Source organism: Temnothorax curvispinosus, unplaced genomic scaffold (assembly GCF_003070985.1).
Source record: "Temnothorax curvispinosus isolate PA1 unplaced genomic scaffold, ASM307098v1 QBEX01002262.1, whole genome shotgun sequence".
Lineage (NCBI taxonomy): Eukaryota > Metazoa > Arthropoda > Insecta > Hymenoptera > Formicidae > Temnothorax > Temnothorax curvispinosus.
Window position 1 is genome coordinate 70,909 of NW_020212042.1, and position 16,246 is coordinate 87,154.

Genomic DNA, 16,246 nt, shown 5'->3' on the forward strand with positions numbered 1-16,246 from the left:
TTAAACATTCCATCGATGGAAATTGGAGATTCGCGTAGTACCTATATATATTTTTAACATTTTATAAAAATCCAAGTTGTGTGGGAAGACGATATTTCGATTATCATATGTCGGGGCGCATATACTCCCAGGTCGATGCGTGCTGCACCCTGACGATAGACCACGAACGGCCGTGCCATTATTAATAACCGATAAACCAATTACAATGTTATCGGACTGCCGTTATCTGCAGGCCGGCTGCGTAAAAGGCGGCCTATGCCAGTTTCCTAACCATAATCTGATATGAAAGTGCCCGGAGGTAGTCTTGCGTGAGCATGCCGATGCTTTTTTGCCACTTTCATCAGCACTGCGAGTATCGTTCTTACGATACTAATTAGCCCGTTGTCCGATCGGAGAGATGCGCCTTATGCCTGAATTCCACGGATACGTCTTACGTCTCTCGCATTCCATAAGCACGCTAGCCTTTTTCCCTTCCTATCCTTCATATCCTTCATCTCAAGACAAACGTTTCTATAATATAAACTATCTTACTCATATAGCAATTACCATTTCTACACGATTACTATCTTTCTCTTCAATTATTATTTACTTTAAAATAAAAATATACAGACACTTATTACGAATCATAAAACATAGGCACAAAGGGCACATGTTAATGTTCGTTTGTAGATATTATTAGAAAATTTAATCCAAACAAACTACCGACGATAAATGAAAATAACAAAGTTGCACGCATTACGCGCGCGCGGATAGTTCACTTACAGTGTTCTCTCACAATCAGTTGGACCATTTATATTATGGCGCATCGTGAAAACGGTATGCAGTCTTGGTCGCGACGTAATTGGACATTCGAATCCGCTCATGCTCAAAGAGGTACGGCTGATTAAGAAGTTTCAAGAATGCGATCGTAGGGGGTCCTCGTTAGGAAGGGTTTCGGAATGCAGGACCTGATCTCGATCCATTTGCATACGGACCGAGTAGGATTTCAAATCTTATTTGACGTGTCGGGAATCTAACGATATAATTTTATAGTTTGCAACTATAAAATTTAACGAAGAATTAATTTAACAAAAAAATCAATGATGAGCATTGATACAATAAGTAATCCATTGAAATTTTAGTATTATGACGTAGAATAACATTAAATTTGCGTTTTTATTAGAATAACTATTGTTTCGGATATTACGCACGTATCAACAATCTCTAAACATTCGAAAGTTGCAAAAGGGCAAAATAGAAGTTAACAATCGATTAATAAAAAGAAAGCAGTAATTTATGTATTGATCCAATTTGGTACGTACAAGTTATTTAAGATTATTCCGGCCTTTATATTGTTCGTCGCTACCAGTTTGCATATTTCTGTAAACCGAATATTCTCGAAGCTAAATTTTATTGACACTCTCAGAAGTTCATGAGAGAATTTCATAACTAGAAATTCTGCAAACTGTACACTGCAATATGAAACTTTATATTGACAAAGCCACTTCTGTAATATTGAATGGATGAAGTTTATTTTCGCAAACACAGAAACACTTTCGAAGTTTCGAGCTTGAATAGCTCGATTATCGAGCACCGGTAATTATATTAGAACCACGCTATTGGTAATTGTGATTAAGTTAGTTATCAGCGATTTAATTCCACATGACAAACATTTAAAAGACGAAAAATATCGTTAAATCAGTCGATGCTATTGCGTTACGGAAAAATATACGCTGCGAGCATCGCTGCATATGCATTTAGCGCGCTGAAAATTGTGTTCCAAAAACGATATCTAGTTATTTCTATATCTTTATTTTTTGCACCTGAGACCAATTATAATAATTGTAATCTTAACTCGCGATCTATAAACCTTCTTACGTTGGATTTGTGATCTGTTTTTAGAAAAGTTAATTCACACGAAAATTGTCTTTACAATATAAATTCTCGACACTAGAACATAATTACACTAAAAATATCAGTCGTCCAAACGATGACTCTCTTTTCTCTACATTTTTGCTGTCACATTTTTATGAGAGAACCAAATTTTAATTATTCTATTGTTTCATCAATATGATAATTGGAAAATTGCTAACTAAATAAAAGATGCAAAATTTAAACACGATGTTTTGCATCGACAAATAAACAAGAGATAGTTGTCATAAACAATCAGAGAACGTTGCTCAGGTTGTTCTCAATATGCAGAATAGCCGTTGTAACGTCGGCTTTAAACGCGATGCGGCGCAAACGCTCGTAATTACCGTCGCGTAAAATCGATATCGATAAAATCGATAAATCACTTCTCACGAGAATATTAGACCCGCCAGCCGATAACAGACGCCTGTATATTGGAGCTCGCCCATTCCGGATAGCGAGTCACCGGCAGTTCCGGGCATCGTTCCAAACCTGAATGACGACCACTCGAGGAACTTACGCAATGACGCGTGCCAACGCACTGCAAAAACACGCTCATTCAAGATTTTCGTCACCACTGCTGTTGACAAAGGCATTGCACTTGCTCCCGATTTATGTTGCCAACACGCGTTTCTATTTTCCACGCTAGCTCTTTCACGCCTTTGATGACTATTATAATCTAAATTTTTCTTATACTTTTAATGCATAAAAACAAAATTATAATCCACACAATTAAGAATTTAATTGACTGTACTGGCAATTATTATAATCGTGGTAACGATATTATAATCGTCGTGACAAATCGTCACCGAGTTTCGACCAAGGATTCTGGTCATTCTAAATTAAATTTATTGCGAAAAATATTATAAATTTAATTATTTAATTAAGATGCTTATATTATAAGCATCTAAAATTACATCAACTTTAGAATGACCAGAATCCATTGGTCGAAACTCGGTGACGATTTGTCACGACGATTATAATCGTTATTACGATTATAATCATTGCCAGTATAGTAAATTAAATTCTCAATTGTGTTAATTATTGACTGGTGAAGTAAATGTTACTTATTCGGTTAAAATTATAACCCATCATTGATTTTTATTGCAATTCACAGTGGCAATAAAATTATTTGTTTCCATTAACTTTGCAGGTTAATAACTGAAAATTATTTACTTGATAGTTATATAAAAAAGTATTGCATTGTAAATTTTATACATGCCAACTGTAATTGTAAAATTTTTAGGTATCCGATATAAATTCCGAATAAATTACACGCTATTCTATTATTTTAATGTTTGATCAAATTATGCATGTTCAATTTACATAAATATGCTACGTAACGCGTAACGGTGTCGGATCATGGACGTAAGGAGTCGCGGAACCACCCAGTAAAAATTGCCTCGAACGAAGCCTGTTACTACAGCATCAAAGTCTAAGTCAAGATCTGTTGTGCTAATAATTTGCGTGTACAACATATAGTACATGTGTTCATTTAAATAGTTTTGTTTATTTAAAAGATTGAATCCTTATTTTGCACTATAACACATATATTAATTTCATTTTTCTATGCGTCTCTTTTGTACACACACGCGGCATATTATATATTCTTATTAATAGTTCTATAAAATAATAAAATATAAGATGCATATCATTAATGTGATGTTTTTCTTTTCAGGTCGCTGGGACTTGTAATATTTATAATATCAGCACACGTGCACGATTCTGCCGCCAAACATGTAAGTTTATTTATATATAAAACAAATAATACTTACGATATATAAAAACAACCACGAGAGATATCTTGAAGCCCGGAATAAAGCCGCACGACAAGGGTCTCAACATATCTTGACGGAATTTCCTCAGGTTTTATTGCCCTCTCTTTGATGATGGTTCGGGTTTCAAGGCCTCCCGGTCTCTCGCGCAGATTATCTTGGTACATTTTGTTCCTAGGAAACCCGAGACAATAGGGAACATTGAAGATTCCGTAAACCATTACGACGTAACCAATCATTACGAATGGCCTTCGGGGTCTAACTGCAACCTCTATTTCTCTTTCTAAGCTCATTTATTAACCTATATTTTATAATTTATTAACTTCTAATCGTGAGTGGCATCTTTGAAATTTTTTAAATATTATTCTGTGATATAAAAACAGTAATGTTTTGTATTTGTAAATATGTAATTTCTTTTTTTCTTGTTTACAAATTATAAATAACACATAACATATTAACCTATATTTTATAATTTATTAACTTCTAATCATGTGAGTAGCATCTTTGAAATTTTTTAAATATTATTCTGTAATATAAAAACAGTAATGTTTTGTATTTGTGAATATGTAACATTTCTTTTTTTTTGTTTACAAATTATAAATAAAACATTTTAATGCAATTAATTGCATTCCTATGAATCTTATTACTATTGAATATTCGGGTAATTTCTACAATCAGTTTTTCTTAGAATTTTAAATGTAACAATTTTTTATTAAAACTGATTAATTTAACATTGTTTTTTCAACAATGTTACGATTTAACATAATTTTGCTTTCTTTATATTCTTTATATCTTTTATGATTAAAGAAATGTCAAACTTTATTATTCATTTATTAATTTATGGTAAATGCCTCTCTCATATTTCGTAATTGTATGCAATATCTGATATTATCTTAATTATCGTCGTCGTTTTGATCATAAAATTTAATCCGCAGGAAATAGTTTCGTAAAATCGAAAAACTCGACAATGTTGAAAGTATAATGGCTAGATCAGATTTTAGATCTGAGATAGAACAAGCTATAACGTCGCGACAACTTCTAAGAAGAGAAATTTTGTTAGAGAACATGATCTTCGGCGAGTAAGAAAATACAGGCACATAGAATGGATGTGGATAAGAGGGACGAACTAAACCGCAGTAATCTTATTGCGTGTACACGGTTATTGTGCTTCTGTAATGGCCATTGTTTTGCCATGTATCCACAATCCGCGTGTGATTTACACACGGGAAATAACTTATGCGAGAAGTACCTCAGGATCTTGTTACACGCAGCGTATTCATTCGTGGCAATTTGCGCGCAACCTTGAACTTTATACTCATTGTCTCGCGTTAAAATAATATAAGTTCAAAGGCATTTAACACTTTCTCTTGCTTAGGAATGCTTTGTCGGGACTGAAACATTTGACAAGATTGTGCTAGCCCTATCTTACTTAATTACACTTTTATAATTTTTATCTTGAAATTAATATGAGCAATTTAACAAAAATGAGCTTAATTTAAATTATGTAGATTTAAAGTCGAATATTGGTAATGGTAGTTTTGAGCACAATATTATTGTAAATATTGCAGAAAGAAAAAAAACATAGAAAAAAAGCAGTATTTTTCTTCATATTAAAATAAATCTACGGATGAACGTTTTGTGTAATATGCAAGTAAAATCAAGTAAATTGATTGAAATATCTATAAATGGATTGTACTATTGGATGGTTGCAATCACAAAAATTATTCTTCACGTATTTATCGTAAATTATTGCAATTTTTAATACATCGGTTTGAAATTAAAAAAGAGAAATTTACAATGACTGCTGGATTTGTGTGTTTTTAAATACATAAAATAAATGCACGCACGCAAATGTTATCGTACATCAAGTATGCTCTCGAGATATTCGTGAGGATCGACAATGAGTGAGATTATTAAACGCGGCACGAAGAGAAAAGGAAAACTCTGTGACTCATAGCGGCTTTTTACCGTCATCAATGCAATCCCGGCGAGACTGCGTGGCTAATCTAAGTTAAGTGATCGTTACAGCCGCAAAAGAATCTTGAAAATGAATCCGCTAATTTTGTCGATGCGACATCGCAATGGTATGCTATAAAATTCACATAATCAAAATAAGTTTATCTATTTTGTCATGTATAATTTCTATCAGTGCATTAATTAATTTTTTGACACATTTATATAATTAGATACATAATTTATATAATTTTATATAATTTATTAGAATATAATTAAAAAGAAGTTGTATAAATGTTAGATAACTATTTTACCAATTATGTCATAACATAATATAATACCAAATTGTATTTTTGCTAGCTTCTTTTTCCTAAGAGAATATTAATTATAATCTTGTGAACATTTAAAAAGAGAGAAAGAGAGAGAGATTCCATTGATATGTGCATCAAATTATGAAAAAACATTTTATAAAAGAAATGTAGCTTCCGTTAATTTCATATTTAAGTAAAAATGTTAATTAATATTGTATTTAAATAAATATTTTATAAAAATGTATTTCATAAAATTTAACTTAACATTTTTTACGAAATAAAATTTGATTTTATTTTATTATATAAATTATATTTTATTATATTATTTTATTATATTTTATTATATAAATGAAAAATAGATCAATATAAACCGATGATACAATGATACTTCTCTCTTATTTTCCTCCTCGCTCTTCGTAATGATTCGTCTTGAGAAAAAAACATATGATAGACAATCTCAATATGAATCTTTAGTTTCTGTTACATTATTGAATTGCTATCAATGATCTCGCAGACAAAATTGCCATTATACCTATTATTATTTGTCTCGGACGTGAGGTCAGACAGCGACAATATATATGACAATTATTAAGAAGGAGGCGTGTTGAGTCCGGCTGTTCATGGTTCATCGGCTGACCTCTCGCATTGGGAGAGAGAGGCCCATTTCTCCGAACCATTTAATTAACTCTTCGCCACGCAATCTCACGGAACATTCTACGATCGTCAAATTTTATGTACGACCGCTGCGTCTCGGTAACAGCAAACTCTGAATCCGACGGTCCACGACCGACATAACATGCCTAAAACAATATTAAATTATTGTAATAATTTATGTTACAAATTAATCTAAAATAAAGCATAGCATATAAATAAATAAAAAATGTATACATAGATTACAATTATTGATTATTTTAAATCAGAATTTAGTGCAATTTAAAAATATAGATTTATAATTAATTATAATATTCGAAAAAACAAACAGATTTATGAAATAATTTTATCTGTTTATTTAATACGTTGTATATTAAGTAATGCAAAATTATTCCTATTTAAATTGCACCTTTTGTCTTTTATTCCTGATGAGAGAATGTCGAAATTTATGGTGATTAATAACCACTTTCTTACTAGAACGAGCTATCGTATTGCAGAGGCGACCGTGATAAAAAGTGTTCATGGTTATCTACTGTTACCGCAGATATTAAACAGTAAGAACTTGAGCACCAAATGAAATTGCATTTATATAGCGTACATATATCTGGAGCACTTACAAAAGATCCTTTATGCTATTCAATTTAATATTTTATTTTAATTTAGTTTTTTAAGTATTTAATCTTAAGTAAGATAAATAATAAATAAAAAAAGTAATGTAGATGATTATAGAGTAACATAATAATGCAAATAAACGTAATAGTTGCATACAATTAGTTTGCTACAACGTCAATGAGATTACGTTAATCTGCTCAAAAGATCAGCTTACCAAGATCACCTGATGCAGAAACCTTCTCTGTGAATCGTTGACCCCTGAGACTATTGGATTACGTTTCAATAGTCTGTTATAAATGTTATGGTTACGTTTATATCTCGTCTTGTGCAGTCACGCAGCATAGTGAGTGATATATTACGATGGCTAATCGACTGCGAGATTGATAATGAGGAAAAATGGGCTTTTCTATTCTATTCCTATTCCTATTCTACAAGATGTTGACTAAATGCAAGAAATGCTATTGAAAAACTTCAAAATGAATTAAGAATTCTAGATCTGCAATATCATCTTTTGTTATAAATTGTAATGGCAATTTTACAATACATAATTATTAACATTGTGCAGCTTAGTATAATGTCACAATTACATTTTCTCTCTATTTAACTGTATTCTTATAAAAAAGTATTAAATAATTTGAATAACTTGAAACGCGTCTGCGTGTTTTATCGCTATTTACATACGTTCTTATACCGTATGAATAAAATATTGTATAATACGCGCAACCTGGCAGCGCAAGGAACACAAGGATAAGTTGCAGATGCTTATGGAAACCGCAAATAAGAAAGCCATCTTCTTGCGTTCGACCATATACTTATATTACGCAAAAATGACGCATACTCGCTGCACCCATCTGCTCACGACGATCTCCCACGCTTAATAAAAAAAATCTCCGTTGCAGCTGTCATAAACGGGAGTATAAATGATGTACATAAACGATACGCATGAAATCTTCTACTTATCGAATGAGATTAAAATAATGCAAGTCTCAACAAAATTCTTCGTCATAACAATGTTATATAATGTGTTCATGGTGTATTTTTCTTTTGTTTTGATACTTTCTCTTTCTGAAATAAAAATAATTTAAAATTTAAAATGTTTACGTTAGATATTTACATATAAATTATAGACTTGAGTTTTTTAAACTATTTTTTGAACTATTGTAAATCTAAATGTAACAACGCTGAAAAGTGGAAATAAACGAACAAAAAAAGAGAAGGGCCCAAAAATGAAAATTATGATATAAAACTTTGATACACTACATTAGTTTTATAATAGAAAATATTAAAAACTATATATTAATTGCAGAAATATTTGATATTAAGATTATTTCATCCCTATTTGATACCGATTTATTAATTCTTTCGTTTTTTCATTAAATTAATTTTAAGAAATTGACTTAGTGAAAAAATGGCATTAATAAATTTCTATCAACATAATTGCGCTGAATCGTAAACATAATCTTCTATTATATACTTAAAAAGCAAAAGAAATTCGCTGTAATTGCCGCAAATCGTTACGGCCGCTATGATTCATTGTGTCATATAACGATTGGTGTAACTACTTAACTGGATAAATTGTACACAGAGTGTAATTGCGAGAGGAACGCAATAAATCTATGTTTCATTAAATCGCGTACAATCTGTGCCCGGTCTTTCGTTCGTTCTTTTGTCGCTAATTATTTGAATACAAAGCACTCGTTAACCACCTGGATGAAGCATAAAATGGTTTTATTGCCGATATTTCAAGTGAAATAATTTTATGGCAAATAATTAACGTAAATAATCGTGTACGTTAGCTTGAAAAAGCAACGCAAACACGTATATCACTTCCGCTAATCAATCAACCATTATTACTCATGAAGGTCAACTTTTCGCCTTTGAATTAAAAAAAACTGAAGAAATTCCTAAATTCGCGAATAAATAGAGAGATTAAATATACATAATCGTCTCTTTATCAAAAAGTTAATCGCAAAAATAGGTATTAAGGCTTACAGTGATAATTAAAAACTATCCCTATCAATAGCGCAAAACATAGAATCATTCGTATATCATTTGCAGCATTATATAATTTTAGCACTTTCTTGAAAGCGATAGATTTGCATACGAATCTACCTATAAAGTTTACGAATGGGCCATTAGAAATCAATATCCAAGCGGCTCAGCAAAACACGCTTGTACTCGAGCAACGTTCGATTAGGAAGCTATATCGCTTATACCGGTGAAAGTATCATTAAATTACGGAGGACCCTAACTATCCGGCAAGGGAATCAGTTATCACGCAAGCGGGATAGCTAGTAATTTCATTGAAAACCGCACATGCGCTTTTCAACCGGCGAATGCAAACTGTTTTGGGCACTCGCCAGAAAAACCTGGCCATTGAAATGTTATATGGCCACTCTTCGTCTTTCCTCTGGAATAAAAGCTCGGGCAAAAGTTCTGACTGTGACTTTATTCTTTATATTGAAAAATTAATTCTAAAGCTTTTCTTTCTAAACACCCGAGAAATTTTTGTTTGCCGTGATATAATTCTTACTGTCTGATATTAATACGTTGCATGCGATTCTTGGAATAAAGTTTCTTCTCGTTTAGCACATATGGCTACGCAGCGAATTTCTGAGATGGATTTTACTTGCATAAGTCACATACGTAATTATATAATAAAATAATTGCTTAAAAAAGTAGTAGGTATATTCAAATAAATTGACTGATGCATGAAATTCTGAGAATTAATATCCGGATGGAATATTAATTATAAATTTTACAGTTAAGAATTTCGATATTAAGAGCGAAAAGATTAAACAATAGATTGCAGTTACACTCTTTTATGAGAAAAAAAAATCAACTGTCTGTAGGTAAATAATGGATTAAAGAATATATTTTTCAAATACGTTTCACGTACGGTACACGTGCGTGAGCTGTTTCCGTTTTGAGGGATTAAAATGCCTCATGCCGCGCAACCACCGCAAGTACCATTGTTATACCCACGAAGCTCAACTGTACGTCGCACGGATGGTTCTTCGGAGGCGGAGGCTGCAAGTGAACAAGGGGGCACTTAACGCGAAATGTTCCCCTCGCACTTACGTTCTCACGGCAGGCCACATCTTTTTCGCGACCCCAGCTGCGACCTCGTGATACCTGTTAGACTCGCCCGGTGCACGATGCGGCGCGGCATGGAACAAGAAGACGCAAGCACAACGTAATAAATATATTTCTCTTGATCTTGTTGCAGCATCATATAAAATTAAGGCACGGAAGGCATCGCCGACAACACGGCGAAAGTTATCTGCCCAGCAGCTTCGTACCGGACACGGATGAGCCCGAGAGAGGCAACTGGGGACCATGGTCGACACCCAGTTCCTGTTCGCGCTCCTGCGGTGGCGGAGTCGCCCATCAGACCAGACAATGTCTCGACATAGAGTGAGTTACTGTCATACCTTACAAGTTTCTTTTACATTTATCGTCTATCTGCTACCATTCACGTTAGAACGCTCGTCCTGGCACATAATTTAAAGAATAATGTCAAATCAGATGTGTTGGAGAACTTGACACGTGCATAAGAAAAACGAACTTAATATATTTCTCGTGGAATTATCGTAAAAAATGGAAACAATAGCGCTGGATCTTTTGTGAAATGTGAGATATTACAAATTGTTAATTTTTTATAACCTTGTGACATTTTCTGGTGAAAAATTTCTCGGCGCGATATTTCATAAAAAATTTCAAGTGAGTATATAAATATTCTTTCGCAAGTCTGATTTTATATATAACAATTAATTGTTGTGTTATTTTCATAGTTGCGTTCGCTCAATTTCGCAACAAAGTTAAAAGTTAAAAGGTTGTTCTTCGTTGAGTTTGTTCGAAAGAAGCCATTTTGCCTCGTTGAGTTCCTCGCTTATCCTTAGAATTCGCTACAATGGTATGCTCAATTGGATTGAGATTGAATTAAAGCGGACACAAACTTGCAAAGAATTTAATCAAGTCTCGATCTGCAATGGATACTCGATGTAATATCGTATATAAGCAGCAAATTGAAGAAACTGTTTTTATCAAAACACTGATAAAAATGTTATAAATTATATAATTTATATAAATTAAATAATACAGATTTTTGTAGGTATAATGTAAATAATATAAGAGAAAATTTCTATTGACCCTTCAACAAACTTTAACTCTCTTTCTAAAACATTATTGATATACACTCTTTGCACTGTATTTAAACAAAATATTGTTTTCGTTGGAAAATTCCAATCAGGAATTTTGTTTAAATAAATCGCGATAAAAATCAAATGTAATATGAGAACGTCAACCAAATTTTTTTTACAGTGCGTCGTATGTCAGCCGCGATTAAATTTAGGATAAATCAACGAAACTTTTCTCCTAGCACACGCCAACAGATCTGCCGTAAATCCTCCTTATCTCGAAACTAAGGGAAGATTAATCGTAGGGCACTTACACGTCTCCCGACGTCACGCTATCTCCGGCAAATTCTCACAATTTCCCATCGCAAAGGCGAAGCGCAATTAAAGTTGGTTTCAACGCGCCGTGATTACGTTAGAGTAGGAAATCGGGCGAGTGACCGATCGATGATCGACATTGTGCCAGTGACCAGCTGGGATGGGCTCGCTAATGATACAGCTACGGATCTTAGAAAGCGCGAGAGATATAATCGTAACGTGAAAGCGCGTAATGCGCGCATAGCATCAACCTCCTCACATTGAATGTATCGTGTCACAGGTCAGCTGAATGTGTCGATTTAATCGCGAAGAAAACGCATCATTTGCACGATGATCGTGGTATGATGTGCTTTCCGTTTCTACAGTTGATACTTTCGATCGATTAGAAATTGACGATTCATCAAATTAAATCATAAATCAATGGAGAAAACGTTATAGTTATATATAATTTGTACCTTTTCTAAGTATTTCGTATTTATATTGAAAATGATTCGATTTGAAAGTAGCGTTTTCGTAAGTTTCTCATGTACCAAGAGGTACCAATAAATTATAAAACTCCGAAAATGTAACACAATGTGTACATAAATCTATTAATAAAACATGACACATAATACTGTACAATGTAGCTACGTAATCTACATAAATCTTGGAATCTCCCTGTAAAAATTTTATCAAGCAAAAAGAGGTATCTACCTTTAGGAGAATAAATTTTTAAATGTTAGACCTTCGTGCGAAATAAGTAAGCAGCACTTACCAGGATACTGCGGAAATTTATTGAAGCAGTAATCTCTCAATTTTGTTCTGAGGAAACTTCACACTCACCTAGAATATTACCAACCGTTATTGATTGTTTTCCATTTTCTTCTATGCAAATTTTATAATTTACTTATTTTTTAACTAAGAGAGGTAGAAATATCTGTCTATATCTTATTTTATTTTTTTTTTAACAAAGATACTTTTTGGCTGAAGAGGTAATTCTCAATATTTAACAAAGAATTTTTCATAATTTATATTAATAAAATTTGATAGAAAATAAAAAATCTAAAGTGCATAATTCAAATATAAATTGATGTAGAATAAATTTACAATCAAAACGAATAAACATATTAATATATTTGAATAATATAACAGGGAGAAAAACTGATTAATTAATTACTACAGAATTAAAGTTTATATTTTTAATAAGACGATTTCTTATAATGATAATATTTATCACTTGATAAATAACTATAAATATGAGGAAATACTGATAAGTAATAAAAGTATAAGCCTGTGATACTATCTCGCTTTAATTTATTCTATAATGTTGCAGTGACAGTGGTCATGACAAGTGTACTGGCGCATCCAGGAGATTCTTCTCGTGCAACATACAAGTGAGTACGGAAAATTAATAATAACGACTTATAATTGTCTTATTCCCGATAAACTCACTCACTGGACATGTGACTGATTGCGTCGTCTTCCGCGATGTGATAATATCGGCCGGAAATTACAAAAAGATTCCGTCGTGGGAATGCTGCGGATTATGCGAATCGAGTACAATTAGGAACTTGATTAATTGCCTTGTAAGAGCAAGTGATTTATGTGATGTGCTTTAATAGATCGAATAGTCTGACAGTTTATCAAAAGATCTTGGGATATTAGACGCATAATGCGCATTCCAGGTACTTTTATCTGTAAACAAACTAAAATCAATGAATTAAACTTTCACTTCTTTCGCGATTCTTACGATTGTCGTTAATCAGATAAAATAATTCAGTCATTTAACTATGAAGACGATCCATCAATATAGAAAATTACGATTAATCTACAATTTATTTGCTCGTTGATCTCGGTGAATGATTGATTGACTCGGTTGTCACGTTTTTTCCAAACGTCCTGCCTGCCTTTAATCTATCAGATATGAGTCAACGAATGACACGCCGATCTTTAATCATATAATTTATATCATTATTTAATTCGGCCCTCTTAACCAGTTGCAACGTCATTAATCTCTAAACTCAAGTCAGACGTACACAATCCATTTAAATTTAAGAAAACGAGTTTGATTCTGAAAAATCGCGAATTTTATATGTCAAAACATTTAACTGAGTAGTATACTTTTATGTTATATTAAGAAAATAATTCAATTTTAATTTAATATTAATTTTTTACTTATTATTAGATTCGGAATGTTTTTGATCAAAAATTGATATTAATAATTGCTATTAAATAAAAAAAAAAGCTCTTTTAATCTCTTATGATAAAATAAAAGTTTCATTTTGGTATATTCACCTTTACCTTTTCCTTACTATTTACGTATCATAATGTATGCCGCACGCTCCTAATTGTATCGAGCAGCTTGTCGACATTTCAACGAGGTGATTCAGCAAATCACCTCATATCGTCGATCCATTCATCATTCTAAAAATATGCCCTCCCAAACAGACGAATTCGTTTTTATGTACGCGTTTTTACGACAACACTCGGATGAGGTTACCGCGCTTTTAACTATCACGATATATACATTCAAACATCCCCTCGAGTAGTTCTCGAGTAGTCTCTCGAGAATTTGCAATTGCTTTAAAAAGTTTTGTACTACTGCTACAAATTTCTCATCTTTTTTAGCTTTGATAATTTTACTTCTACTGGCGGAAATCACGAATTATTAAAATTTTCTCCATTAGATTTGATAAAAAAAAGCAGTATGTTTTATTTTAAAAGTGGTAGTAAAAATGTTTCTTGTTATAAAAAAATAATTACACACATATATACGTGTGCACAATTTTAAAATGTAACATCCAATTTAAGTTCGAACATGGAACGAAAATACGATGTGATATCATAAAACCTGCAAGTGGTAAAAAATTTATGATCACATTTTCATGATATTTTCACTTCTGTAGCTCATAGAAAAATTATGATTAATTAACTGCAATTAGTATCCAACGGCGTTCTGCCTTTTCTCTATAAATTTTTTGCCATCAACTCATCAAACTACTTAATGGCGAGCAGAAAATGAGATAGAAAATTATTTCGATAAAAATTATAAGTGGAGAAGTACAGCATGCTGTACACAATTACGAAACCAAACTAAGAGATTATTACGTAAATCTTCTGCAACTGACACGACAAGAACCCATCACTTCGTATTTTGAGTTGACAGATTGTTATTGAAGGGTTTAATGGGATGCAAACGTAATTTGGATCCCGTATTACATTTAAAATGTTTTGAAATTTATTGCATATATAATAGTATTAGATAATTGATATATAATATTAAAAATTTTGTAATTATTAAAGTTTTTTCTTTAAAATATATTGTCTCTTTAAAAAGTGTGTTTGCGCGATAAACTGCAGAAGATTCATAAACGGAAGTCTATTATGCGGCATTGACTCACGAAGTATTAACCTTGTTAGAGCTAGACGCTAATTAGAACAAATAGCAAGGTACATCGCTATACATGCTCTATATAACAAATGCCAACGTCTATTTCCTGGAATGACAATATACATTTTATTTGCTATAAAAGATTACAATTACGTTCGTTATAGATCATACTTTATACTTATAATTATATATAAAATTATACATAAAATGACATATAAAAAGATAAGTAGGCATACAGTGATGATTCTAATCTTTGCATATTTATAATTTATTTCTTATATATATGTTTTCCTTGTTTATTTGCAGTTTTTCGCCTTATTTATCTTCAGAATAAATAATTTTCCTTAAAAGGAATTATATATTATATAGTCAACATAATCGTGATGTATGATGCGTCAGTTTCCTGAAGTAGTAAGAAGTTAAAAGATAACTTATCAGTTTAATAAGTATTAAATAATTCATATAAATCGAGAATATTATTAGAGATTACATTCAAAAACCTTGTATAAATGAAAGATATCTTTTGAAGATCTCATAAATAATATACCAGGATTAACTGTCTTATTATCTCTCCGCGTTATGATAAAATATACATAGAAAGACAATGTTACGCATGTATTGCTGTAATGTATTTCCTACCTTTCGGTTCTTCCAAAAAAAAAAAAAAAGATTTTTGCTTCCTGTGGCGAATAAAAAGTACGATTAAAGGTACGATTCTGAGAAGGATCGGGGACTGCGATACGATGTCATCTATACATACCTGAGATGCTATTACTTCTAAAAGTAATATTGTAGATTTAAATAATTCTGACATTCAAGGAAAACTGTTCGATATCAATCAGTTGGCTATATAACACTCGAAATAGTTCCTCATAAATTTCAAAGTTTGCTACAATTGGTATAATATTCGTTATTCGCGACATCGTTTTCGAATGCCTCGATTATCGATTAAAACTTTTTTCAGACTGTTATTTCTCTCTTTCTCTTTCTCTCTCCTTCTTTTTCTCTTTTCCACCCTTACTATTTCAGTCTACCCTGTTGCCTTGCCACCCTTTTACTGGTGTTTCATTCCATTCGCAAGAAATCTCCCATAAATTCTGTGCTGTATCCCCGTGCGTGGTACCGGTCCCGCCGGAGTATCTTTTCTTCGTTTTTGCTAGGGTTCCACTCGATTTATCGACATTACCTGCCCCACAGATCTGCCCTTCGTCCATTTCTGGGTCATTTCAT

General features: G+C 32.4%; 1 protein-coding gene across 5 annotated transcripts in view; it reads left to right on the forward strand.

The window, feature by feature from the left end:
- Window positions 1–16,246, forward strand: part of LOC112468935 (papilin) — an 86,494-nt gene that overhangs the window by 47,966 nt on the left and 22,282 nt on the right. For all 5 annotated transcript variants that reach the window (XM_025038360.1, XM_025038359.1, XM_025038363.1 and 2 more), the window contains exons 2-4: window positions 3,569–3,629; window positions 10,422–10,609; window positions 12,959–13,019. In XM_025038360.1, coding sequence (XP_024894128.1) covers window positions 3,569–3,629; window positions 10,422–10,609; window positions 12,959–13,019 — 310 coding nt within the window. The remainder of the gene's footprint in view (window positions 1–3,568; window positions 3,630–10,421; window positions 10,610–12,958; window positions 13,020–16,246) is intronic.